The sequence below is a fragment of the Trichosurus vulpecula genome, chromosome 1 (genome assembly GCF_011100635.1).
Source record: "Trichosurus vulpecula isolate mTriVul1 chromosome 1, mTriVul1.pri, whole genome shotgun sequence".
Taxonomy (NCBI): Eukaryota; Metazoa; Chordata; class Mammalia; order Diprotodontia; family Phalangeridae; genus Trichosurus; species Trichosurus vulpecula.
The window spans coordinates 20506012-20533531 of NC_050573.1; the positions used below are offsets into that span (position 1 = coordinate 20506012).

A 27520-nucleotide genomic window follows, 5' to 3' on the forward strand; every position below is an offset into this window, starting at 1 on the left:
CTTAGGGTCCAACCTGAACACAAATCCAGCCTCTGCGTGAATATCTCCAGTGACGAGGAGCTCACTACTTCTCCAGGTAGCCCACTCCACGGAGGGACAGCTCTCATTAGCAGCAGGGTCTCCCTGACATCAAGTCTCAATCTACCTTTCTGAAACTTCCCCAATGCTCCTGGTTCTGCCCTCTGAAGCCAAGTAGAACACAGCTAATCTCTCTTCTCTGGAACAGCCCTTTATTTTTATCAATAAGTCCAAATTTCTCATAAATTGCATTTTTTTAAGAGGCAATGGGGTTAAGTGACTTGCTTAGGGTCACACTGCTAGTAAGTGTCTAAGACAGGATTTGAACTCTGGTCCTCCTGACACCAGGGTCGGTACTCTATCCACTGAGCCACCTTGCTGCCCCCATAGTATTCTTTCCAATCATGGCCCAGCCTGCTTTCTAGAGACACGATAAGAAGACATGAGTCATAGTACAGACCCATCCATGGGTCAGCGACAAGACCCAATGGGCCAATCCCTCCATTCAAGGCCAGCCTTGCCTGAAAGAACAAGATGATGTCATCAGACATGAGAAAAAAAAGATTACAAAGACCCACTTTCCCCCTGCCTGGGCAGGCCTCAGACCTGCTCCTCTCCCTATCAGCTCCCAGCTCTCTCCCCACAGGGAGCCTGGGAACAATGACGGGAAGCTGGCTGGATGCCCGCTGCTTTAACGGCAGAGGCCACGGCTTCTCGTCCAGAGAAAACAGGGACAGGAGCAAAACAAGTTTGGTCAGTTTGCAGGAGCCTTCAAGCCTGCGGGGCCTGGACGATCCAGGTTCAAATCCTGTCTCTAACTGATAACAGTAATAAATACAGTTACTATTGGTACTATGATGATAACCACAATACAATGATATTGATACGACAATGAAAGTACTCTGGAGTCTGTGAAATGCTTTACAAACAATCCTGGGAAATAAAGCTCGATTATTAACTCCATCTGACAGATGGGGAAACCAAGGCAGACAAAGGTACAGTGACTTGCCCAGGGTCACACAGCTAGAAAGTATCTGAGGAGGGATTTGAAGTCGGGTCTTCCTGACTCCAGGCCCCACACTCTATCGACAGCACCGGCTAGCTTGCCTAAACAAGAGGGCTGAGTTAGCTTTAAATCCACCCCGGGCATGGCACTTAACGTTCTCCGGTTCCAAATGCCAGGGTGGGCTTAGATGGTCTCTTAAGATCGTACTGACCTCTCCTGGGGCACTCAGGGAGAAAAGGAGCAGAGTTTGGACAATGCCTTTCCCCACTGACGTCAAGCACATAAAAAATTCATGATGACAACAGCAGCAGAAGTTTTTAAAAATACACAGCAGAAAATCACCCAGGCGGGGTCATGGAAGCAGATGAGACGGTTTCAGAATTTTTTGGGGAAAGTTAACAGGATTGTAAGATCAGAGAATCCTGTGCTGGCAGAGACCAGAGGGGACACTCTATCTAGCTCCCTCCTTCAGTTTCAGGAAAAGGAAACTGAGTCTCAGAGACTTGCTTAAGAATAAGTGGGGGATCAGGAATTCTTTTTTTTGAGGGGGGAAGGCGGGGCAATTGGGGTTAAGTGACTTGCCCAACATCACACAGCTAGTACGCGTGTCAAGTGTCTGAGGCTGGATTTGAACTCAGGTCCTCTTGACCCCAGGGCTGGTGCTCTACTTGCTGTGCCACCCAGCTGCCCCTGGATGAAGGGTTCTTGATGGGATAGTGGAAAGAGGGCTGGACGAGAGTCAGGAAGACTTGGGTTCAAATCCTAATTGGGTTCCTTACCAGCTGTGTGATACTGCACAAGTCTCTTACCTTGTCTGAACATCAGTCTTCCCATCTATAAAATAGGAAAAATAACCTCTGTAGCATATCCCCCCCCACCCCCGCCCCAGGCCTGTCATGAGGATCAAATGAAATAATGTAGAGAGCTTTTTACAAACCTAAATGCGCTTATAAACATTAGCTAGTCTGGACCTGAGATTTTATTGGGGTTGGGGACTTCCTGGTGTGGAAATTCCCTCCACCAATAGGAATCAATAGCTCATCTGTAACTTAGATGGGGGCTAGATGGTTCAGTGGATAAAGCACCAGGCCTGAAGTCAGGAAGACTCATCTTCGTGAGTTCAAATCCAGCCTCAGACACTTCCTAGCTGTGTGACCTTGGGCAAGTCACTTCGCCCTGTTTGCCTCGGTTTCCTCATCTGTAAAATGGGCTGGAGAAGGAAATGACAAACCACTCCAGGATCTCTGCCGAGGAAACCCCAAGTGGGGTCACACAGGGTTGGATACAACCCAACAACAACAACTTAGAGAGTATCCTGGAGCACTCAGAGGTTAAGTGACTTGCCCAGGGTCACACCACTTGTACTGGCCAAAGCAGGATTTGAACCCAGGTCACCCTGACTCCACGGCTAACTTCTATCTACTTCAGCCTCTCAAATGTTGGCTACTGTGATTAACACGCCTTTAAAAAAACAAATTGTAAATAGTTTAGAACATATGACTTAGTGCAGTGAGCTAATTAAAAACTATTAGAATTTTTTAATGATTACTAAGGTTCTAATAAAATTTAAGAACAAGGTAAGAGTAATAAAGAGTTTCTAATGAACAAGTCAGGGCTAGGGACTGGCCTTGTGATTTCACTGGCTTAGGGAACTCTTAGGTGAGGAAATTCCCTCCACTAATGCAGGTTGGCACCCTCTCTGTAACTTCCAGTCTTAGAGAATCACCTAGAACACTGAGGAGGTGACTTCTCCCAGATCATACAGCCTACCTATGTATCAAGGGCAAAACTTGAATCCAGGTCTTTGGGCTTCAAGTTCGGCTAGCTATCCACTACAGCAGGATTTCTTTTAATTAATAATTTAAACCTAGTGCCCCCTCTACAAAAAACCTTCCCTCTACCAAATTAGAATTCTCAGATAATCAGTAATAATAATCATTAGAGACATGATCGAAAGAAATTCTAGATTCGGAAATCAGTAGCTCTGGGTTCTAACCCCAGCTCTGCCTCTGAACACGTTAAGACACTGGGAAAGTCCCTCCAAACCTCTGTGACTCAATTTCTCCATCAGGAAAAGAGGGATGAGAACATTTGCCTGCCCTTCATTAACGAAGTGCTATGAGAAAGGCGCTTTGTAAAAACAGAGGGTGCTATGGAAACCTGAGCTATTATTATCAGCAGCAACTCACCCCTCCTGATAATCCAATTTCTAGAGAACAATTCTGTCAAATCCACAAACAACATCCGCTTACGCCACCATAACATGCTGAGCGGATCCAATTCCAACTGATTCATTCAATCAGCAAGCACCTACTATGTGCCAGGGACTGTATACACAGTAACACAGAGGACATAGTCCCTGCTTCAAAGACCATATATTCTAGGAGGGGGAGGAATATTATTTGTGTCTATTTCTTAGAATAATGATAACAACCAGGCACTGTGCTAGGCACTTTGCAATTATCACCTCATTTCATGTCATATAGAAATATATAACTGAGGGGCAGCCAGGTGGCACAGTGGGTAGAGCCTGAGCCCTGAAGTCAGAAGGACCTGAGTTCAAATCTGGCCTCAGACACTTATTACCTGTGTAACCCTGGGCAAGTCATTTAATTCCAATTGCAAGGAAGAAAAGAAAAGAAAACGAAAGGAAAGGGAAGGGAAGGGAAGGGAAGGAAGGAAGGGAGCAATGGATGACAGTCCATGTGTCTACTGCTATCTTCTCAATGTCAAGAAAATGCAAGGAAGGCGCCCAGAACTTTAGACAGATCCCCTGCAGCACATTTACAGGAAGACAAGGAGAAAGATCACAGAGAGCAGGCAGGCACTGATGGGTAGCAATCTGCACCACTGAAGGGAACGTCCACATGACAGAGAGCACAGAGTCACTCAAGTTTTAGAGTGTATTACATCCAAGGGTTGCGTCAACAGTTGACTTGGTCTGAGAGGGTCAAATGCTGAAGGAAAGGTCCAGAGCTGGTGTCCGAAAAGAGCCTTCTCCCTCTTTTACTTTGTGCTGGGAGGTCACCTGTGGAAACAGGGCTTAACCTGCCTCTAATCTGCCCTCCCTCTATTTACTCTGGTCCACAGCCAGGAGCAGATTTGCTATTAAAACCAAGCAGTGTGTTTACTCAAGCACCAATGCCTTGTTCAAGTCTCCACTGGATACCCTGCACTATGTTTTATTTCAATGCGAAAAACATTCATTCATTCAACAAGCATCCAGGAGGCGCTCACTATGTGACCAACACGGTGTTACGTGTGGGGGACAGAAAAACAAAAGTCCATCCCTGCCTTCATTATATGGGGCTTGGGGCGAAACAACGCATACACAGAAAAATATCCAATAGAAACAAAGTATCTTTTGACTGGGGAGTCAAGAGTCCTGAGTTCAAGTCCCAATTTGTGGCCACTAACTAGCCGCGGGGGGTTGAGCTGGTCATTTGATTTGGTTTTGGTTTTCTGTAAAAAGGGAAGAGCAGGAAGAGGAGTGAATCAAAATTGCCCAATTCATCACCAAAATCTGACGACTCCTGGCCCCAGCGAACCAGGCTTCCCTTTCCAGAGAAGTGATCCAAGGATCTCCCAAAACGTTCCCCAATCGCCATGGCCAGTGACAATGGAAGCTGTAATCAGATCTCAGGATCTCAGGGAGGCTGGGAACACTGGAGATGCATTGGGATAGGAGCGCCCTCTGGTGTTAATTAAAGGAAGCAGTAACTGATAAGATAGAGAATTATATTCAAAAAATTAAAAACTACTTTTACCTATAATTGGGAGGGAAATAAAATACTAAATAAATTTTTAAAAATAGGAAAAAATCAGAGTTGGGAAGATTCCCAGGAACATAGAACCAAAGAGTTGGGAGGAGCCCTAGAATATGGGACATCATAGCTGGAAGGAACCTTAAAAGAGAGAATGTCAGAGCTGAGAGGGTCTCTAATTGTTTTTTTGTTCAGTCTAGTCTAACTTTTCATGACGCCATTTGGAGTCTTCTTGGCAAAGATACTGGAGTGGCTTGCCATTTCCTCCTTCAGGTCATTTTACAGATTAGGGACACTGAGGCAAACAGGGTTAAGTGACTTATCCTAGGTCACCCAGCTAGTAAGAAGTGTCTGAGGCCATGTTGGAACTCAGGAAGACAAGTCTTCCTGACTCCAGGGCCAGCACTCTGTGCACTATGGCGCCCCCTAGCTGCCCTAATTGTCTTAGAGACAATTTAATCCAACTTTATTTTACAGACAAAGCCAACTGAGAGGACCCAAGGAGGGGAAAACCATCAAAGCAGTAAGGCACACTGTTAAAAACACCTAATCTCAAGTCCAAAGATCTGGGTTCAAATCGTTGTAACTGTCACTTACTGCCTACAAGGACCTGAGTAAATCACTTGCCTTCTGTGGGACTCAGTTTCTTCCCGGTAAAATTAAGACAGGCCTCCATGATCCCTAAGGCCTCTGGTCATCTCAAAACCCTGGCCCCCAGAATTTAGAAGCCGAGCTAAGATTTGGAGCCAAGTGTTCTACCCCACCCCCAGCTCTCTCCTGAGACCACCCCCCCCCTTCTTTTTCAAGTATCCAGGTAAGGAGCTTATCATTATCTCTATTTTACAAACAATGATTTCATCATGGTGAGAACAGGTCATCACTTTGCAAGGCTCTTTCCTGAATAAGTCTAGAGGGGTGATGCTTCTGCCAGACTCACAGAATCCCAGAATTAAAAAAATCTCAGAATTGGAAGGGACCGTGGTAGCCAAGCCTCACCAACCCCACCCAAAAAAGAAAAAAGCTCAAAGAATCTCTAGAATCCTCATCAAATGGTCATCCAGTCTTGGCTGGAAGACCACCAAGAAGGGGGAACTCGCTACTTCTCAAGGCAACCCAGTCCACATCTGGACACCTGGTCTGACATCTGGAATTTCGAGTTTGGTTCTTCAGACCCCATTCAGGGAAGAATGCTGATGCTATAAATCATGAAGGGCATCATCAGAGGAAAGAACTGGGGATGAACCTAGAGAAGAGTCAAGAGGGACATGACCCTTACCATCCCACTCCTTCAAGGGTGGGCACATGGACCAGGGACAAGACATTTTTTCTTCTTGACTCCAGAGGGCAGAACCAAGAAGAATCGGTCGATGTTGCCAAGGCAGATAGCAGATGGCTGATGGAGAACTGTCCAGCAGCAGGACGGGCAGCATCTGGGGGGGATTCCCCCACTCAGGTACAAGCCACAGGGCCCCTTGGTCAGGAATCTTGGGTGGGAATGATTTTTAAACAGGCATGGCTTGGAGGAGATGGGCCTGGAGGTCCTTTCTGCTCCTCCATTCTGTGTCTCTGTGACCCCGGTGGGTAGGGAGTGTAAGACACTGGTGTTACACACAAGCCTGGCTAGCTGGGGAGCCTTCACTCCCACACGCTTATCTTCCTAGGGAACACTGGTTTTGTGTCAAAGTAAAAACAGTGAGTTCCTTCCTCCTCCTTGGGGCTGGATTTTAGCATCCATCTGAGAAGACCAGAATTTGAGAAAGCTGATTTAGTGGCCTGGCCAACACCTTCCTGCCACCCCCAGGCATTTACGAGCACAACTGAGATACTGACCAAGGACAGTGCCTACACAGACCTACAGGAGGGTCCTAGAAACCAGCCAGGTCAGCTCTTCCCTTCCTTTACAGAAGGGGAAACTGAGGCCCAGAGAAGGGAAGAGATCTGCTGAAGGTCCCACAGCATAAGAGGCAGAGCTGAGACTAGGAGCCAGGCTTTCTGACTGCCAAGGTCTACGCTTTCTACTGTCGAATATATACATTTTTTAAAATCACACTGTGAGTATTCAGGCCTCACAAATGACCAAGTGACATTAAGAAAAACTAGCTCTTTAATATAAGGATGCAAACTTTCTCACTGTAAGGGCTCTAAGCCCAAAGCCTGAACCTACAGAAAGAACTATGAGAGTTGTTAGAACAGGGAGTGTCAGAGCTGGAGGGGCCTGAGAACAGGGATGTCAGGGCTGGGAGGGGGCTTAGAACAGGGGATGTCAGAGCTAGGAGGGGCCTGAGAACAGAGGATATCAGGGATAGGAGGGGCCTGAGAACAAGGGATGTCAAAGATGAGACACGCCTTGTTAAGGCTAAGAAGGTCCTCAGAACATACAATGTTAGAGCAAGTGGAAACCTTAGAACAATAGAATGGGAAGAGATTTTAGAGATCATTTATTCCGCTCCCTGTTTTACAGAAGGGGAAAGTGAGGACCATTTAGGGCCTCCAATCCAGGTTTCCTGACCCCTCCCCACTCAGTCTAGGCCAACATTCACCCACTCCCAAATTACTTAATAGTTACTGTAGTAGCAAAGGAATGAAATTCCTCAATTCCATTTGAACCCTGGACCCTCTCACCCATCACCCCCACACACATTCTCACCCTTTTCAAACCTAGGCCAACACATCACCACGGCCTTGATGAATTAACCTGAAAACCAGTAAAAGACTTTGCAACAATGAGTCCCACTGACTATCTTGGTTACAAACTGGCCTTCAGTAACTGAAGCCCAGGACTGGCACCTTCCTCTCCCAGATACTGTTACTAATGATCTGAAAGAGAAACATTATCTCCACAAACAGCCTTCCCTCGCAGAAGCAAGCTGATGCCAGTCTCATGACCTGAGAGAGCATGAGGGTCTCCAGGATTTTGACCAGAAAGGCTCAGAAACGGAAGTCATTTGTTGAGAAAGACACATCTCCTTCCTTCACCCACCAGCCCTGATTTAGCTCAGACTCAGGCTGGAACCCAGGGGCCTGAGGGCCTTGCTGTTCCAGCCCCCAGGCCCCTGTTCGGGCCAGAGCGAAGTCAAAGACTCAGCTCTGACTTCCTTCTCTCATCTCTCGCTTCCTGATTATTCTACCACTATACGTCATGTCTCTTGCGGCCTCCACCCTAGTTCAGTCCTTACTATCTCTCACCTGGATTGCTGCAATGGCCTCCTAATGGGCTTCCCTGCCTCAAGCCTCCCTCTCAGTCCAATCAATTCTACCCAAGTAGCCTCCCCAAGGCTCAGGTCCGACCTGGGCAGTCCCTTCTCAAAATCCTTCCGTGAGCTCCCCAGGGCCTCTAAGAGAAAACAAAAATTCCTTGGCTTGGTGTTCAAGCCCTACCCCGGCTCATTTCAGTCCCCACCACACACATTCTAATTTCCAGTCAAGCTGGAACATCATCCTGCCGTCTCCCACCTCCAGGCACTTACACAAGACCATATCTCATGACTAGGATGCCATCCCTTATTACCACTTGTTAAAATCCTTCCCTTTCAAGGCCAAGATCATGTGCCACCTCCTCCACGAAGCCTTCATAGCTCCCTGGCCTCACACCAGCTCTCCCCAGGCTGAGTGCATCCTGTCCTGCCTCAAATATTCCTCAAACATTTGGCCTTTCCCCAGCCCTAATGACCACCTACCACCTACTCATGTGTGTGTGTCCCCACAGATCTGTATAGATACAAATATAGAGAGTGAGAAAATCCTGGGTACAAACCAGCTCAATGAGGACCACAAGTAAGGGACTCAACTTTTCAACGTCCTACGCAGCTCCCTAGGGCTTATAGCCATGGAGGTGGTAGATAGACAGATAGATGGACAGAAGGATGGACGGACAGACAAATGGACAGAAGGACAGACAGATAGATAGTCAGATGGACGGATGGATGGATATGATAGATAGATAAATAGATATGGCATATAGATATATATACGCCATGTATACATACAAATATGTGTGCTGCACGTGTGTATATATACATACACATGTGTGTCTATGCACCTGTATACACACATACATACATACATGGCCTATTCTTCCAATAGAGTGTCAATTCCTTTGGGGGGGGGGGCAGAGTAGGGAAGGAACGAATCACTTCTGATGTAGGTAGTCCTAGTAAAGTCTCTTTTTGTTTTTGGATGGGGAGAGGCATCAGACCAATGACTTTATGAGGGGTGCTGACTTCCCAGTATGAAACCTGCCTCCTTCAGGGCATATCACACCCCTGGCTTCCTCTATGGCTGTACGTCCTGGGGAGCAGGCCAGGGCCCTGAGAAGGTAAGTCCCTCACCTGCGGTCATGTAGGAGCCAGCTTGTGGCCAAGGTAGGGCTTGAACCCAGTCCTTCCTGACCCCCCAACCAACCTAGCTACTGCCCCACACTGTCTCTTATTTCACTTTCATGCTCCACCTTGTATCATTCAACCTAATTCACTTCTAGAACCATTTATTCTGGCCAAGGCACACAGCAGGTGCTTAATAAGTGGTTGCAGAATTGAATTAAGCTGAACAACCTGAGCTCTGTCACTGCCTTCAGCATGACTGTGTGACCTTGGATAAATCACTTAACCACTATGATCTAGTACCTTGTAAGAAATGGCTACTAGACGGCCACTGGATGGGCCAGCCCAGATGGTCTCCAAGGACCCTTCCAGCTCTCCATCTGTGACCCTATGAGAGGAGGAAGGAAGGAGAAGGGAGGGGAAAGAAATAGGCATTTATTAAGTGACTACTGTGTACCAGACACTGCACTGAGTACTTTATAAATGTTATCTCATTGATCCTACGAAAGTTCAATGACAGGTTAAAAAAAAGTGAAGCCTGAGAATTCTGAGTGGGTAGAGATTACTTCCAGTTTGGAGGTGGAAAAAGGGAATCTGGAAGGCTTCCCGGACTAGGAATAGGCTGGAAGATAGGTGGGGGCGGGGGGATGAGAGGGGGCACAGCCCACGCTCCTCAGCCAGGGCCCCATCCCAGCCCTGCTGCTGACACCTTCTGTGTGTGTGTGCCACTAGGCAGACCACCCAATGTTGGATGATCCCATCAAGGAAGGAGCTGGACAGGAGAATCCCAAAGGCCCTGACCTTTGATTCAGACAGCTCTTCTTGCCCAGGTTCATCCCCTGGGATCCCAGTCCCTGGAACTTGACCCTTCACCTGCTCAACCCAACCATAACTATCTACTCCTCTGCAACATGGGCTGATGTCCCTACGCTCCCCAGGATGGCATTATGGAGATTCAGAAGACCTGGGTGACAGCCTTGACTCTGCCAATTAAGATCAATGGGAAAATCCATGGATTTGAAGTCAAAGATCCTGTGTTCAAATCTTGCCTACATCATGTAACCTTGGGCGAACCACTTAACTTTTCTAACTCTCAGCTTCCACATCTCTAACATGGAACCAGACAGCTAGGTGGCACAGCAGACAGCCAGGTGGCACAGCGGACAGCTAGGTGTCACAGCGGACAGCCAGGTGGTATAGTGGACATCCAGGTGGCACAGCGGACAGCCAGGTGGCACAGAGGACAGCTAGGTGGCATAGTGGACAGCTAGGTGGCACAATAGATTAGAACGCTGGGTCTGAAGTCAAGAAAACTCATCTTCGGAATTCAAATCTGGCTGCAGACACTTACCAGCTGTGTGACTCGGCCCAAGTCACTCCACCATTTGCCTCAGTTTCCTAATCCGTAAAATGAGCTAGAGAAGGAAATGGCAAAGTACTCCAGTATCTTTGCTGAGAAATCCCCAAATAGGGTCACAAAGAGTCAGACATGACTGAAAAACAACTGAACACTGGAAAAAAATGGAAACCACAGACTTTCAGAGCAGGAAGGGACCTCAGAAACCATCTAGTCTAACTCGTACCTAGACAGGAATCCGCTCTATGGCCTCCCAGACAAGTGGCATCCAGCTCTTGCCTGAAAATTGCCAGCAAAGGGAGGAGAAGACCAGAAACCCCTGAGGCTGCTCATTCCACACCAAAATAGTTCCAAATGTCAGGAGGCTTTTCTTTAAGGTAAGCCAGGAAATCCTCAAGAGGCTCTCAAAGCAACATTAATTTTAAGTCACTTATTTGGAAAAAAATACAACAACCCATGCCATGCCAGAATTGTTGGGAGGCCAGGATGAGGGAGAGAAGGGGAGAGAGGGAAGTGTCCTTGAATGAAATAATGGAGGGTGGGAGATTATTAGCACTAACTTCAAAAAGTATGTGAATCCATCCACAGCCATCCCTAAAGAAAGACTCCAAAAGGAAAGTCAGCCCCATTAAACCATCCTGGATTCTGACTCCCCAGCTCTGCCTTCCTACCACAGGGTGCTGATAACTCAAGATTAATAACGGTAATTATAACTCCTACTTCTACAGCTCACTGAGGTTTATAAAGTGCTTTACAAATATGTTAGCTCATTTGATATTCTCCAGGACCTTAGGAAATACAGATAAGAAAACTAACTCAGGAACAGAAAGGTGAGTGACATGGTTAATAATCGCCAGTGGTAGGATCTAAACTCAGCTCTTCCTGCCTCTGCGACTCACACCCTCAGCCCCTCCAAAGTGGAACCTGCCAGTGGCTTCCAAACATTTGGGGGCGGGGTGGGGGGAAGTTCACTTGGTAAATGGTTGGCCGTCATTTCCAAGAACCTCTTGGTCCAGAGCACCAGAGGAAACCCACTACCATCAATGACTTCATGCAGTTCCAGGGCAAGAGAATATTATAATAATCCAGAGGACTCCCAGGCCCTGCAAGCTGGATGGGTCACTACAGATCAGATCCACCCCCTCCCACCCCCACCCCAATCTACAGAGGAGGAAAGTGAAGTTTGGAGAAGAAATGCCTTGTCCATGGCCATCAGGACCAGAACCCAGGTCTCTTACTGATCAGTCTCTCCTGAAAGAGACCTTTGAGGGTATGTAGTTGAACCCCCTCATTTTACAGAAGGGTAAACTGAGACCCCGGAGACATTAATGAGGACCTAGGTTCAATGCTGACTCTTTCTCGGAGAAGTCACTGACCTTCTTTCTACCATCCCACATCAAGGGATCAGTGTGGTTATGTTCTGTATGTCACCACTCTGGCACTGTACAGATCTTGAAAAGGTCAATAAAATCAAGGGACCCCCGCCCCCCGCTCCGAGCCCGGGGAGGCCTTATGGAACATAAGGGCTTTGAAAGAGGGCTAAGGGGAGTCCCTTCTCCCACAGAACATAAACTCCCTGAATTCTTTCATTCTGTTCCCAGAACCTAGCACACCAATGAACCTACCAACAAGTATTTATTAAGTACCTACTATGTGCAGACGCTAGGGAAGTTAAGTAGCGAAGATGAAGACAAAGGATGGAACTATCTCTATTCTCAAGAAGCCTGTTAGAAGATCTGAAGAAATGTTTGTCGATGAATTGACTGACAGATCCAACAGGAGTCACAAGAGTTAGGTCGGGGTGGGGGAGGGAGGTGCTCTATGATCCGAGGAAGGGACGACCCGTACCCACAAGCCCAGATCCATCGAGGGCAGCCTGTGGTTTCTACAGTCTCCTCTCAACACTGAAGCCGACAGAGGCCGTCCCAGGACCAGAGCAGTAGTTTTGTGGCTCACCACCCCCCAGGGCCCAGGAAGAAGTTCTGGGGGCCCCACTCACCCAAAGGTAGCGAAGGATCTTGAGAAGCCCGGGACAGTAGTAGTACTCCATGGCTGGCAGAGCCCAGAGCTAGGGCAGGATCATCTCCAGAGAGAAGCCGGGGGCCGGCTTTCCTTCCTCTCTCACACACGTCAACTTACAGGCAGAGTCAAGTTAAAGGGAACATGAATAATTGAGTGGGTGAGCGGGGCACGCTGGAAGGTACAGTCCCAGCCCTGCCCCTTTAACAGGGCTCAGTAGAGGGCTAGGGGCTGGAGGAGGAGACTGCCGTCCTGGAGCCCTGCCTTCCCAGGAGGAGCAACAACTGTGCCAGAGAAGATGGAACCCAGGAGGGGCCTGGGATTTCTGATGCCTAGACTGGGGGGGAGGGGGTCTCTGACACCGTCAAGCATAGTGATCCAGGGCTGGTGCCCCGGGATGAGCTCTGATCCTGGAAGGGAGAAGAGTGGGGGATGGGGGGGGAAGAGTTTGCTTAGACCCTGCATGGAGATGCCAAGGAGCACACTTGGGGGAGGGCGACGGGCAGCCCATTTACCTCTTCTCCCAACTGTCATCCCCTACCCCAACCCCACTCATCTGAACCACTGTCCAGGAGGTGGGCAAGACACAGAACGCCCCTCAGGACTCTCAGCTCCCATTTACTCAGTACAGCTTGGGGCGACTTGGAGCAGATGGGGATTTGGGGCGACTGACTCACAGGAAAGTATCATACATACCCAGCCTCCCCTTTAAAGACATTTAGCTCTAATACTACAATGGCCACAGAGACAGCTCAGTACACTGGAAGGCTTTCTGAGTTTAGCACCCCGAAGTCTGGGTTGTAACCTAGATCACTGTATAACACTGACCAAATGCTTCTATGCTCTGGGCCTCAGTTTCCCTAATCTGTAAAATGAGAGATTGTGGCTTAGACATAGAGGCAGTGTGACTTCTGTAGATAAGAGTGGGTTCGAGCCCCACCTAAGACAGTTACTGGCTAAGTGACCCTGGGTAAGTCACTTAACTTCCCTGGAGATCAGTTACTTCATGTTTAGAATGACTGAATGACCCTCAAAGAGTGTTCTTATCCTATGATACTGGCCATCTCTAAGCTCTACTCCAGCCCTGACTGTCTATGTCTTATAATTCTAAGGAGAGGTATCACAACTGAAAAGCCTGGGGATCAAGGCTGGGGGACCATGGACAGATATATCACTCAACCTCCACTTCTTCATCTGCCCTATGAGGATCATGGGGTCACAGACAGTGCTGGAAGGGACTTCAGAGAGCTTCGAGGCCAAGATGGTGAACGGACTTGACAAAGGTCACTCTGGTCGTAAACAACAGGGGCGGGACTTGAAACTAGGCCCTCGAACCCCAGAACTTGTCAAGCAGTAGCTCAGAGGCCTGGTGTGATGGTACAAACATTTGTAAACTGCTTTCATTGGCTATGAAAATCTACTGTTCTCTGTCCTGAGGTCCCGCCCAGCTCTGACATTCTGTTTTATGGCCCCTTCTAGCCCAAATACTCCACATTCCAATGTTTATCCAGATCTGACATTCTCTGCTCTAGAGTGGAGACCTTTGGGTCCTCCTCCCCGCCTCCAACTCCTCACTTCCTATTGGCGATCTGCCAAGTCTTGTTAACCCTACCTAACAAGCTCTCAAGCATCCGTCCCTTCTCTCAAGGCTGCCCTCCCCCCATTCATCAACTCTTGCCTTGTGTCTGCCTCCTAAAAGGTCTTTCTGTGCTCACTGGCTCCCCTTTACCTCCATCCATACACCTCGCAAACGGATATCCCTAAAACACAGATCTGGACGTGTTATTCCTCCCTATTACTTTCAGGATAAAACAAAAACTCTTCCCTCTGTGTGGCATTGAAAGCTTTTCCTATCCTGGTCCCAACCTACCTTGCCAGCCTGACTTCACATCACTCCCCTTCCTCAAACGCTACATCACAACCAAACAGGGTTACCAGGAGCTCCCTGGAAATGACTTCCCACCTCTTGCCTCAGTGACTTTGCACAGGCTGTGCCTCCTGCCAGGAAGGCACTCCATCTTCACCTCCACCTCTGATAATTCCCGTCTCCCATCAAAGCTCAGCTCAGGTACCCTCTCCCTCTCCATAAGACCTGTCCTGACGCTGCCCAGAGGCTGTGGGGGTTCTCTCTGCCTCTCCTGAAATTCCTTTGACGTTGCTTTGCATATACATTCTGCTTGTCGCCTGCTCAAGAGTTGTATCCTCTAGTATTATGTGCGCTCCCTGAAGTCAGGCACATTCTCATGTCAGGCTACCACAGTGGTAGAGACACAGAAAAACAACGTATCAAGTGGGACAACAACAGGAATGAAAAAGATAACTAAAAGGAAGCTAAATTTTGAGTTATGGGCAAACAGAGAACAGGCAGGGAAGTGGGGGTCTACTATGGCAGAATGGTGCATACATACTATCACATGAGATTACTCTGGTGTTTTTGCTGAATTGCTTTTGATTTTTTTGGGTACATGGGAATTCAAGAGGGCAGGGGGGAGGACCTTTTTTCCCAGAGATACCTGTGATGTAAAAGACCAAAAGCAGCAAGAAAATGTATTTTTTTAAAGAAATAATTCAACAAATTCCTTATATCTGCTTAGCAGAACATAGTGGGAAAAGCATTGAACTAAGAGTCGGGGTAGCTAGGTGGTACCATAGTGCAGAGAGCATGGCCCCTGGACTTTGAAAGACCTGAGTTCAAATCCAGCCTTAGACACTTCCTAGCTGTGTGACCCAGGGCAAGTCACTTAGCCTAGTGGCCTCAGTTCCTCATCTATAAAAAGAGCTGGAGAAGGAAGCAGCAAACCACCGCAGTGTCTTTGCCAAGAAAATCCCAAATAAAGTCACAAAGAGTCACACATGACTGAAAAGACTAAACAACAAAAAGAGGCAGGGGCGTGGGTTCAAATCTTAGCCTTGCCACTAATTTGCTATGTGACCATCAACAACTCACTGCCCCCACTCAGTCTCAATTTCCCCATCCGTAAAATGAAAGGGCGGCAGACAGAAGAGTTCGTGTCCTCTCGGGTTACATTAAAAGAGACATATTATTGTCTAGGACTGGGCAGGTAATGAGCCCGCTCTACTCCGCCCCGCCCACACCCCAGCTGAGTGTCCAGCTCTAGGGGCGGCACTATAGGAAGGACACTGATAACCTGGCAGGAGAGAGGGGAGGGGAGCAGCCCCCCAGGAAGCTCTTATTAGCTCCACACCAGAGATGAGCAGACAAGAGCACACACAGAGAAAGAAGCATCTCAGCTGAAGTCACACCTAGGTCAGCAACTCAGCCTGGAGCACATCCGAAGCATCCCCCACTTTAGCCCCAAACCACAAGAGCCGCAAGAAACCTTAGTAAATCAGCAGAAAACAGGAAACCTCTTTTTAACAGCTCTGAATTATGGACCAGAAGTCAGGGGTATTGAATGATCATGTATGAAACAGACCCTTGTTTAAGAGGTCCCTGGTAGACCTGCACGTGTGTGAGAGGGATCTGGCCTTCAAGTCCTTCCCTATCCCCATCTGTACACACACACATGCATGCACACACACACACACATATTCACTCAGTTCCTTCCCTATCCCTATCTATACACACATACACACTCAATTCCTTTCCTATCCCATCTATACACACACACACACACACACACACACACATTCACTCAGTTCCTTCCCTATCCCCATCTATATACACACACACACACGTGCACGCAAACACACTCAATTCCTTCCCTATCTCTCACACACCCTCAATTCCTTTCCTATCCCCATCTACACACACACACACACACACACACACCCTCTGCTTTACCCTGTACATATCTTAGAAGAACATAACTGTTTGTAAGTTGTCTCCCCATTAGACTGTGAGCCCTCTGGGGACAAGCACTGTGTTCCCCTTTCTTTCTGTCCCCTGTACTCAGCACAGTCTATAAATGTACATGTTTATTCACACTCAGCTCCCTGGTGGAGGCTTTGACACAGACAGACAGACAACTGCACTGTGGTTTTGAGTAAACACTTTGCCTTACCAGGTGATATCATGGCTAGGCTTTCTTGCCCCACAGGAGGGGCACGCATGCAGCCAGACAGGACCTCACTGCCTCAAGCACCCCAGTGTTACTGACCCCATCACTCGCATTTTATAAATAAGCGAACGCTCCAAGGGAGTCATTATTAGGCTCCCCCATCCCATGGCTGACTTCGCAGTCACCTCTCTCCTCCAGATGCACTACAAGACCCCAACATTTTTTCTCACTAGGAAATGAGGAAAAATGGATTTCTCTCCATTAGATTAGTATGTCTTCCTAGTTACCCATCGCCATCTTGGCCTGGTTTCCATTGGCACTTTTCCTATCTTACAAGTACAAAAATCCTTCCTCGTCCTCCCTTCCCAATTACATTGTATTTATTTCTCATAGAGAGGCAGCAGCAGCCAATAACGAACAGATAACTGGCCTTGACCTGGGTTCAAATTCTGCCCCTGGTGACCCAGGGAAAGTCACACTACCACACAGGATTCTGGGCAATTCTCTATGACTCTAAGCTGCAGAGCAGAGAGCAATTTGCATTAGTGGAGGGAGATTCCTTACAAGGAGTTCCTTAGACTAATGAAATCACAGGCCTAGTCCCTATCCCCATATTTATTGCACATATTTATTATACTTTGTAGACACACCTAGGATATATTTTGCATTTTTATGTGTATACATGGGATCAGAGAGACCTGGAAGAGAGAGCTGGAATGGATCATGGAGCCATCAAGTTCAACTCCTTTTTACAGATGAGGAAACTGAGGCACAGAGAAGTTGGGTCACATCTAGCTATCTTAGGCGGGATTTGAACTCAGGTCTCTCTGACTCCATTGCCCTTTCACTTGATAGAACATAAGCTCCTTATGGGATGAGACTGTCTGACCCAAGGGGCGAGACAGAGTCAGACACAGGGGCTGAAATATGAAAAGCAAGCAAGATACGTGGAAACCTGGCTCCATCATCTGACTTAGCCAGGGTCAATAAGCATTTATTAAACACCTACTGTGTGTGAGACACTGCCCTAGAGCTCCTTCCACTACAGCTGAAGGCCCCTTCAGTCCTCCTGGCCCCAACACTCCCAGGAAACTCCTGGGGGGCCCCTCTTTACCCCCCACCCCCTCAATCTGGTTACCAGCTCTTTGAAGAGGAGCAGGACCACCCCCAATGGCCCTGCCAGGAACCTGCTGGAGCTGCTCCCACGAGCAAGTGCACCGCCCACCCCAGGGATCTGAATAATTCATCGGAGTGGCACTGAAAACTTCAGAGAGAATCCTGCCTCCTGGTGCAGCCAACAGCCGGTGAAGGGAAGGAGGATCATCAGGGAGGCAGCCAGTAGGGAACCGAAGAGAGCAGAGACACAAAGCATCTGGACATCTACTACGGTTATGATTATTGTGGCTACTGTGACATTATCATCATTATCAAAGACATCACCCCAGGAAAGAACTGGCCAGCTAGGGGAGATCACCTTCCCTCTGGGCCTCGGTTTACTGTAAGATGACATTGGACTACATGAGCTCTAGTCTGATATTCTATGTACTCTGACACCTACAAACTCTTCCGGCCCCGACATGTCCTGTTCTGAGCCCCCTCCCAGCTCTGACATTCCCTATTCGAGGCCCCTGCCAGCTCTTACATCCCCTGTTCTCAGGCCCCTCCCAGCTCTGACATTCCCTGTTCTGAGGCCCCTGGCAGTTCTAACATTTGTGTTCTAAGGCTCCTTCTAGTTCTGACAGCCCCTGTTCTAAGGGCCTTCCTACCTCTTATATCCCCTATTCTGAGGCCTCTCCCAACTCTGACAATCCCTGTTCTGAGGCCCCTCCCAGCTCTGACATCCCCCATTCTGAGGCCCCTCCCAGCCCTGACATCCCCTGCTCTGAGTCCCCTCCCAGCCCTGACATCCCCTGTTCTCAGGCCCCTCGAAGCTATGATAGTCTGGTGCCTCTGGGTCCTGGAGCTCAGAATTTCCAAATTAGGCACCAAGAGGTCTTCAGATGCAGTGAAGCTTCCTCTCTCTCTCTGTTCTGCTGTCAGCTCCAGGCCAGCTTGGATATTTTCATGGGAGCAGAAGCAGCACGAATTCCTCTGGTAATTCCCCAGGAGGCCACCAGAGAGACTCTTCTGCTAATCAGAACAGCCTGTCCATGATTAAGTTACTCTTCCAGGCTCCAATTAAACACTATATATAGACAGACAGGCCACCTCCACTTTCTGGCAGTAAACACAAGCCTCCCAGAAATCAGGCTGGTTTGGGTTTGAGATTCCATCTCCTGGCCACGCTGGGGGAGCCCCTACTCAGAATGCACAGGGAGCCTCTTTTTCTGGAGGCTTGAAGTCAGACAGCTGTTAGGATCTCCAGGGAGTCATTGAGCACGGATAACAGGCACCCTGGAGAGGCCAGGGTTAGCAGTTCAGACACCTGCCTTTAAGGTCTATAAAACTTTCTATGGTAGTGACTTCCCTTGATTCTCCTAACAACCCTCTGGAGGAGTTTATGCCTACTGACATCCGCATTTTGTGAAAGAAGAAAATGACCCCCAGAGAAGGCAAGAGACTTCCCCAGAGTCACACAGCAACCAAGTGCCAGAAGGAGAATGAGACCTCAAGCTTCTCCCAGCTCCAACTCCAGCCCTTGACCACCCTGTGCAGTAAGAGTACCAGGATGATTGCTATCATCTCACACAAGAGAGAAATGAAGCTCGGAGCTGGCAAATGACTTAGTCAGGGTCCTGCAGTTACCTCTTAAGAGAGCACAAGGTCATTATAAAATATTTTATGTTTTAAATCTTGGGCCATTCAGTCATTTAGACAAATCCAATTCGATTGGACATGCATTTATTAAGTGCCTACTGTGTGCCAGGCACTGTGGTAGGGGCTAGAAATAGCTACCAAGATAAGAATATGCCCTGTAAGAGAGTCCTTAGATCTAGGGGAGACTCAGGAAAGGGCTCATGTGAAAGGGGCCATCTGAATTGGGCTTGGAATGAGGCTGGGTTTCTTGTACTAGGACCACAGATTTAAAGCCACAAGAGGGCACCTAGTCCAACCCAAAATGTTACAGACAAGCAAAGTGAAGGTCAGACAAGGGAAGTAAGGAACAGAGGACTGGATTCGAACGCAGATCCTCTGACTTCCAACCTAGCACCCTTTCCACTGTATCAGCTGCAATGGTGAGTTCCAGAGTGTTCTAGACACAGAGAACCATAACTATTTATTAAGGGCATGTAATGGCAAGCAGGGTGGGACTTTTTGCTGTTTTTTGTTTTGGAGTGCCTCTCAGCACTAAGGCAATCAAGTGCCTTTGAGTCTTTGTTTCAATCAAGAGTCTTTGAATCAGGAAACTTTGATAACCTGCTTAAGACACGGGAAGGCCTAGGTCACATGGGTTTGAGTCACATGGTTGTGATGCCCTCTGACCCTGAAGAAGTGCATATATACTCCGAGGTTAGTATTTTGCTGGGGGCTCACTCATTGGAAAAGTGTCATGTGGAGACTGAGTAGCCGTTAAGGAACCCCCCCCAGCTTTGGAAACCCAGATGTTGGTGCTTCTCCCTCTGGTAACTATGTATGTATTCCTATGGTCAGACAGAAGCCTGTCTGTTGATGTGTGTTATTTGCTCTGTTTCTGTAATTTCTGTTTGTGTTTTCTCTGAAGTTCAGGGTGCTGATTTTTTCCCCTGAACTAAGTGAATGATATGTGTATGTTTAATTAAAATGAGATCGTAAACCCCTTAAAGTTGCTTTCCTTAGAAAAGCAGATCGAAGAACCTGTGCTGGCAGCCCTCCCGTGTGCTGGTGTTATTGGCCTTACCCAGCCACAATAACTGCAGGTAACACTGTTGTTACAGGGCAGGATCATGGCTTGGTGCTAGCGAGCTATAACAATAAATGAGGCAGAGAAGGGTGTCCGAAAAGGCCCTGGAGTTAAAAACTATGACTTCTCTCAGTCAATTATCTCCTATTTATCCTGAATACAGTTTATGTTTACTTTTATTTGTCGTCTCCTCCATTAGACAGTGAGCCCCCTGAGGGCAGGGACTATCTTTTGCTTCTTTTATCCTCATCATCTGGCATGTAGTAGGTGCTTAATAAATGTTTGTTGATTGATCAATTGGTTGGGCTTAAAGGTCCAGCTCCCCATGAGGGCCGCTAGGTGGCGCCATAGTGTAGAAAATACCAGGCCTGGAATCAGAAAGACTCATCTTCCTGAGTTCAAATCTGGCCTCAGACACTTCTAGCTGTACGACCCTGGGTGAGTCACTTCACCCTGTTTGCCTCAGTTTCCTTATCTGTAAAATGAGCTGGAGAAGGAAATGGCAAACCATTCCAGTATCTCTGCCAAGAAAACCCCAAATGGGGTCACAGAGAGTTGGACATGACCGAAATGAATGAACAACAAACTTTTTTAATTCTAATTTTTTTTTAAAAAGTCAAAAAAGGAACTAAAAAGAAAAGAATGAAAGTGGAACATATCTACTAAGTGAAATTATGGTCAAAGACTTTGCTTTTCAAAAGTGTGCTGTATCACCCAGCCTCTGGACTAATATCCTCCACTATGTAAATAAATAGTTTGAAACCAGTTAACTCAGTCTTGATGTAGAAAAATTGGTCACCTCCATCCTGCCCTCTGCTGGCAGCCTCTAAGCACTACAGCAGAATATCTTACATTCAGAAGTACATGGTGGAGAGAACACTGCACTTGGGGGTCAGAGGCCTCCAGCTCAAAGCCAGCTATGACCCTAACTCTTTCCAAATGAGTGACCACAGGTGAGTGGCAGAATCTCCGTGTACCTTAGTTTCCCAGCCTGTGAAACAGTGATGCCATTATGGAGTCTGAGACTAAAAGGCGACGTTAAAGCCAAATTCAACTCTGGTTCGTCAACTTGTCGACGCCTTTGACCTTGATCTTCTGTCCATGTCAGCTACCCAAAGGGATGGTCATATTCCCCATCACCCACATAAGTGACTTGCCAATACAAATACATACAAAATGGAAGAGTCAAGACTTGAACCCAGGGTCTCTGACTTTAAGTTTGATGCTTTCCTTCTCATCTGATCATAATTTCCTGTCCTGTCTCCCTCTGTCTTAATTCCTCTTAATCCTTCTCACCACCACCACCAACTCCTTCCATTCCTTCCCCACCCTCAATTAATGACAGAAGACCCAGACATCTCTAGTGAATCATTTCATCAAAAGTAAGGTGTGAATAAATTCTTAATCCTTGGGAAAGTATCACAGGGACTCTGGGTCTCTCGTGAAAGCAGGCTACTTCCTGCATGAAGTATCCTGTGACTGACTGAAGGAAATGGGTCGCTCCCTGTGAAGCCATGAACACAATGATAATAGCTCTCATTTATATAGCACTTAAATGTGTGTTAGGCACTGTGCTAAGGGTTAATTTATTGTAAATCAATTGTTTGTAAATTAATTGCACAATGAATTTTATTGTACAAATTAAATTTACAATTATTACCTAATTTGATCTCATTATCTCATTTAATTCTCATGACAGCCCCAGGAGCTAGTAATAACAGTAATTGCTAACATTTATGCAGCACTTCCTGTGTAACAAGCACCGTGCTGGGTTTTTTGGTGGTTTATTTATTTTTCATTTTTGTGGACATAAAGCAAAATGCCTTGGACAGTACCAACTTACTCCTTTATGAGAGTAAATGTAGAAGAATACGACTGGGCCAATCAGGAAAGTCTTCTCATAGGAGGTGGTAATTGAGCTGAACCTTGAAGGGAGCTAGGAATGTTAAGAGGTCTAAGTGAGGAGGGAAGGCATTAAAGGCGTGGAGGACAGAAGGCGGAACGCTGTGTCTGGAAAAGTAGGGCTGGCCCACAGAATACATGAAGGGAAGTGATGACCAATAATATAGGAAAGGGAAGGCAGGCTGTAGATAGAATTTGAGAGGCTTCAAATGGCAGAGAAGAGATGAGGCAAAGGGGAACTTCCTAAGGGAGTGACACGATCAGGCCTGTGCTATAGATTTGGCAGGTGCGTGGAACAAGGATTGGACAGGACCAAGAGACAGGGAGGTCAATTAGGAGTACAGTAGTGGAAGGGGGAAAGACAATAACATTTGCAGTTAAGATGAGAAGAAGCAGGCCAACAGCTGAAAGAATGCTGGATGTGGAGTCAAGGAACCCAGGTTCAAATCCCAGCTGTGGTGTTCCTTACTTGTGAGACCATGAGAAAATCATTTAAGCGTTCTGAGCTTCGATGTCTATCGTAAAATGAAGAGGTTGGACTAGATGCCCCTCCCCTCCCCCAACTCTAAATCTATGATCCAGTAAAGATTTGGATTCACATCCTTGCTCTGTCACTTGGGCAAGAAGTCATTTCCTGCCCTCCTACCCCTTGGTGCCTTCATCTACAAAATGAAGATTATATGCAGTGCCTACAACACAGAGTTAGAGCAAGAAATACAATTTGTAAAGTAAGTCACTCTAGTATAAATGGAAGCTATTAGCATTATCATGTTACCGAGCCCCTACATAGGGGCAGCTGGGGGCACCATAGTGCACAGAACGCCAGGCCTGGAGTTAAGAAGACTCATCTCCCCGAGTTCAAATCCAGCCTCAGACACTTACTAGCTGGGTGACCCTAGGCAAGTCACTTCACCCTGTTTGCCTCAGTTTCCTCATCTGTGAAATGAGACAGAGAAGGAAATGGCAAATCCACTCTAGTATCTTTGCCAAGAAAACCCCAAATGGGGTCAAGAAGAGTCAGACACAACTGAAGCATCTACCATGTACACTATGCTAGGGACTGAATAGACAAAAACATAAAGAAAAAGTCCCTGAGGAGCTCCTGGTGCAGGAAGGAAGGTGACCAACGACCAGTGGCCTCCTGACCTAAATTCACCTTCTTCAACAGGAAATTTTCCCTCAATCCCAGACTCTTTCCTCTCCAGTCCCAGTTCCCTCATTAGCACCCTTTCCCTCTCACTAATTGGATAATAGGTGATAATGAGGTAATGAGCTTTCCTACACCCACAGGGGCCTTTACCGAATTCTATTCAACAAGCTTGGTGTAGGGTGTGTGTGTGTGCGCTCGCAAGTGTGAGTGTATGACTGTGTGTATGTGGTGTATGTATGTGTGTGTGAGAGAAAGAGAGAGCCATAGGCCAGAGGGTCTCAAACCTTCTTCCATGGAAGCCTCCCCCAACCCCTTCCTAAATGATGTTTTTAAATGCATCAAACAAAATACAGAGAATGACAAAGGAAAACAACTCTATTGAAACCAATCTGCACACAGAAGCCGGCCTGCATCACATGGGATCTGGCAGGTGGAACGACGAACCTAATCCATATTTCGAAGAGACAGCAATGTGATGGGAAATGCCAGCGATTTCTCTTGGTGACAGTCACAGGGGACCTGTTCCTACTCCTATGGGTTTCTTGTCTCCATTCACAATCGAAGGAAATGTTCAGTTTCAGTTAGTGGTAAAAGACGTTTTTTCAAACTCCATCCAAGTTCACAGACACACACACATGGGCGCGCACACACACACTCATACAATGCTTACACACACACACACACACACACACACACACACACACACACACACACACATTCACCCAAAGGTCAAGAACTCCTGTCAAAGGACCATAAGCCTAGAGCTCTCAGACCTCACCCCGTCCAGGGGTCCCATTTGACAGAGGAGAAGACTGAGTACCAGGGAGTAGATGACTTGTCCAAGATCACAAAGGTCATGTCAGAGGCTGGATTTGAATCCACGGCCTCTGACTTCAGAGCCACTGCTCCAGCTTATACAGCTCTGAGGGGCACAGATGTTTGAGCAGACACAGCCCCTGCCCTCACAGGATGTGGAAGCTAGGGTGGGCTCTCACACAGGAGCACAGACACCTAGAAGAGACAAGGAACGATCACAAGGCCAGATGAGGCCGAGGGCAATCAGGGAGGGCTTCCGGGAACAGCAAGTGGCCAAAGGTCTGAGGCCAAGAGCAAGCTTTCCCCCTTTTGGGGGCTGCGTAGGGTATAAGCAGACAGGCCCCCCCATTATTCTGTCATTTCAGTCATGTCCGACTCTCCATGACCCCATTTGGGGTTTTCTTGACAAAGATGCTGGACTGGTTTGCCATTTCCTTGTCCAGCTCAATTTACAGATGAGGAAACTGAGGCACACAGGGTTAAGTGACTTGCCCAGGATCACACAGGTAATAAGTTTCTAAGGCCAGATTTGAACTCAGGAAGATGAGCCTTCCTGACTCCAAGCCTGGCGCTCTGTGCACTATGGCGCCCCCTATCGGCCTTCCTAGCATCCTACAAATCAAATCCCTGTCCAAGTGGATGATGGCCTGTGGGCCTGCTCCAAACAGGCTTCACTCCTCATCTGGGGCCTTCTGGGCCATGAGAAAACCCCTGGGAGGAAACCGTCTGGGAGGCAGCGGCTGGGGAGGGGGGCAGGGAGGCCCTACTTACTGCCATTGCCCTAAATGCTCAGTGGGAGGGGGAGGCCGCTGCTCTCCCATATTCCTGCCCATGCCCCTCTTCCATCTGAGTTCAGCCCCCAGAACGCATGAGCTGGAAGGGGTCTTCAGGCCTAACGACAGTAACAACCGTTAACAATTAGATAGCACCTACTATGTGCCAAACACCATGCTAGGTGCTTTAAAAATAGCTCATTTCATCAACACAACCCCTGAAAGCAGAGGCTCCCATGGTGCCCATTTTATAGACGAGGAAACTGAGGCAGACAGGGGCTTAGCACAGCCTGGCACACAGCATAGGTGCTTAATAAATGTTTGCTGACTGACTGATTGACTTGCCCCGGGTTACACAGCTAGTAAATGTCTGGGGTCATATTTGAACTTGGGCCTTCCTCACTCTATCCACTTTGCCACCTAGCTCCCCCTAGAACTAAAAACACTAAAACTGAAAGGTGCCTTAGAACACCTAAGGTGGGACCTGGAAGGGACTTTAGGACATAGAACACAAAAAACATTAGAGCTGGCAGTGTTAATGCCAGCTGGAAGGGGCCTCAGAACAGGGGATGTCAGGGCTGGGAGGGCCCTTAGAACAGGGGATGTCAGAGCTGGGAGGGGTCTCAGAACAGGGGATGTCAGGGCTGGGAGGGCCCTTAGAACAGGGGATGTCAGGGCTGGGAGGGGCCTTAGAACAGGGGATGTCAGGGCTGGGAGGGCCCTTAGAACAGGGGATGTCAGGGCTGGGAGGGGCCTCAGAGCAGGGGATGTCAGGGCTGGGAGGGGCCTCAGAGCAGGGGATGTCAGGGCTGGGAGGGGCCTCCCATCATCCAACCCAATTATTTTGCTCCCTATTGCTGTGTCTCTTAGTCACACTTCGCTCCCCTAAAAGCCATGAGACTTTATAAGTTATACCAGAGCACAGTCAGTCTCTTATCTTAACTTTGCCTCTGCCCCAGCACCTAGCATAGAGTTCTGTATACAGCAGGTGCTTAATAAATGTGGGTTTTGTGGTATTGTTTATTTTAGAAAAGGGCTCTTATTTTATTTTTTTTCAACTTCGTGTTCCTTTTTCCTCAGGAAGGCTGGTTCAGATCTTGCTTTAACACATACCAGCCAAGTGTCTCTGGGCAAGTTACCTGAGTGTCCCCAGGCAATTCTCTAAGTAGGTGCCCATTGGCATTAGAAGTTTCTTCTACCAATAAAATCATAAGTGCAGCCCCATCCCATGCATTGTACGTCTATTATCCTTTGGATTTACCCATCTGTTTGACTGATGGATTATGCTCTGAGGCCCCTCCCAGCTTTGATAGTGGGTTCTGCAGCTCCAATATTCTCTGTTCTAAGGCCCAACACCCAAGCTCTAAACCTCAGCACACAGGACCAGTGAAACCATGTTCTCCTGACTTCAAACTTTTGTCCGGTTCTCAGCTCACCTCACTTTTCTCAGAAAAGATGACATTATTCTCTGCCTCCTCTTTAGGCAGACAACCAGGAAGAGTGGACTTGATGTGTATCAACTGGTTTTTAATAAATGCTTATTCACTTGAGATATAACTGGTGTTTAATAAATGCTTGTTGATTCATACTAAATGGCATTTAATAAACGTCTTGGCTTGACATATACTAAGTGTAAAATGTCTGCGGCTGACTTTGAACTTAGGTCCTCCTGACTCCAGGGCTAGCGCTCTATCTACTGAGTCAATATCCAATGAGACTAAGCCATGCTGCCTCTTAGATGGAGTCCCAAGCCCTCTTCCAAATGAGAGCTGGCCAGTTCATGGTCAAGACTTTTGGTTTTCTGTACCAAGAGTTCTAGAGGAGAGGACTGGATGAGATGCACAGCTGGAACTGGCCAGTTGGGTCCCCATTCAGGCATCTCGGAGTAGTCACAGGTCATGGTTTGTGTGGTTTGTCTTTCATTCTTGAAGAGGACCGTGACATCAGGGAGATGATGACATGACTTGCAATTGACTTTGATTTAAGTGAGGCAGTGCTATGCAAGATCACCAGCCTCACTTTCTCCTCCAGAGCCATCTGGGTCCAGTGACCAGATATTTACCAGGATGACTGGAGATGACCCAGGATGCAGTGAGAGACCCTGGCCCTTTTTATGGTAAGGTCTTTTTAGGTTCTCACTTTGAGTGAGGCAACACCCATTCAGTGAATAGGCCTCTTTAAGAAGTGAGTCAAGGGATGGCCCCTTTAATAAAAAGAAAACCAAACTGGGAGGGGAAATCTTTGAGCCTACAATCAAATGACTTGTGCTTTTGTCAGTTTAGCAAATATCCAGTGTAGAAAATTTCATCTATAGGTAAATATCAGTAAAGCTCTTCAGTAATTTATAATCTCAGAAAATTGTTTGGGGTCTTGCCCAAGGTCAACCAACCAACCAACCAACACTTATTAATTGATTAGTTGTACAATTAATACATGGATATTGATTAATTTGTACACTTGTGGTTATCACTGCAGAATGTAGGCATGAGGTTTTGCCTGGACAGCTCAAACCATGGCACCTGTACCCCTTGCCCTTAGGGTTATCCTCAAGGCC

The 27520-nt window shown here is 47.5% G+C and overlaps 1 protein-coding gene across 3 annotated transcripts in view; it reads right to left on the reverse strand.

Annotated features, from left to right (window-relative positions):
- KIAA1671 (KIAA1671 ortholog) overlaps nt 1–27520 on the reverse strand; it is a 224157-nt gene that overhangs the window by 89272 nt on the left and 107365 nt on the right. Inside the window, exon 1 of one of the 3 annotated variants that reach the window (XM_036758523.1) lies at nt 12464–12524. The exons of the other annotated variants lie outside the window; for them this stretch is intronic. Within the exon in view, the coding sequence (XP_036614418.1) occupies nt 12464–12514 (51 nt within the window). The 5' untranslated portion in view covers nt 12515–12524. Of the gene's footprint in view, nt 1–12463; nt 12525–27520 lie in introns of those variants that run through there. 3 annotated transcript variants of the gene reach the window in all.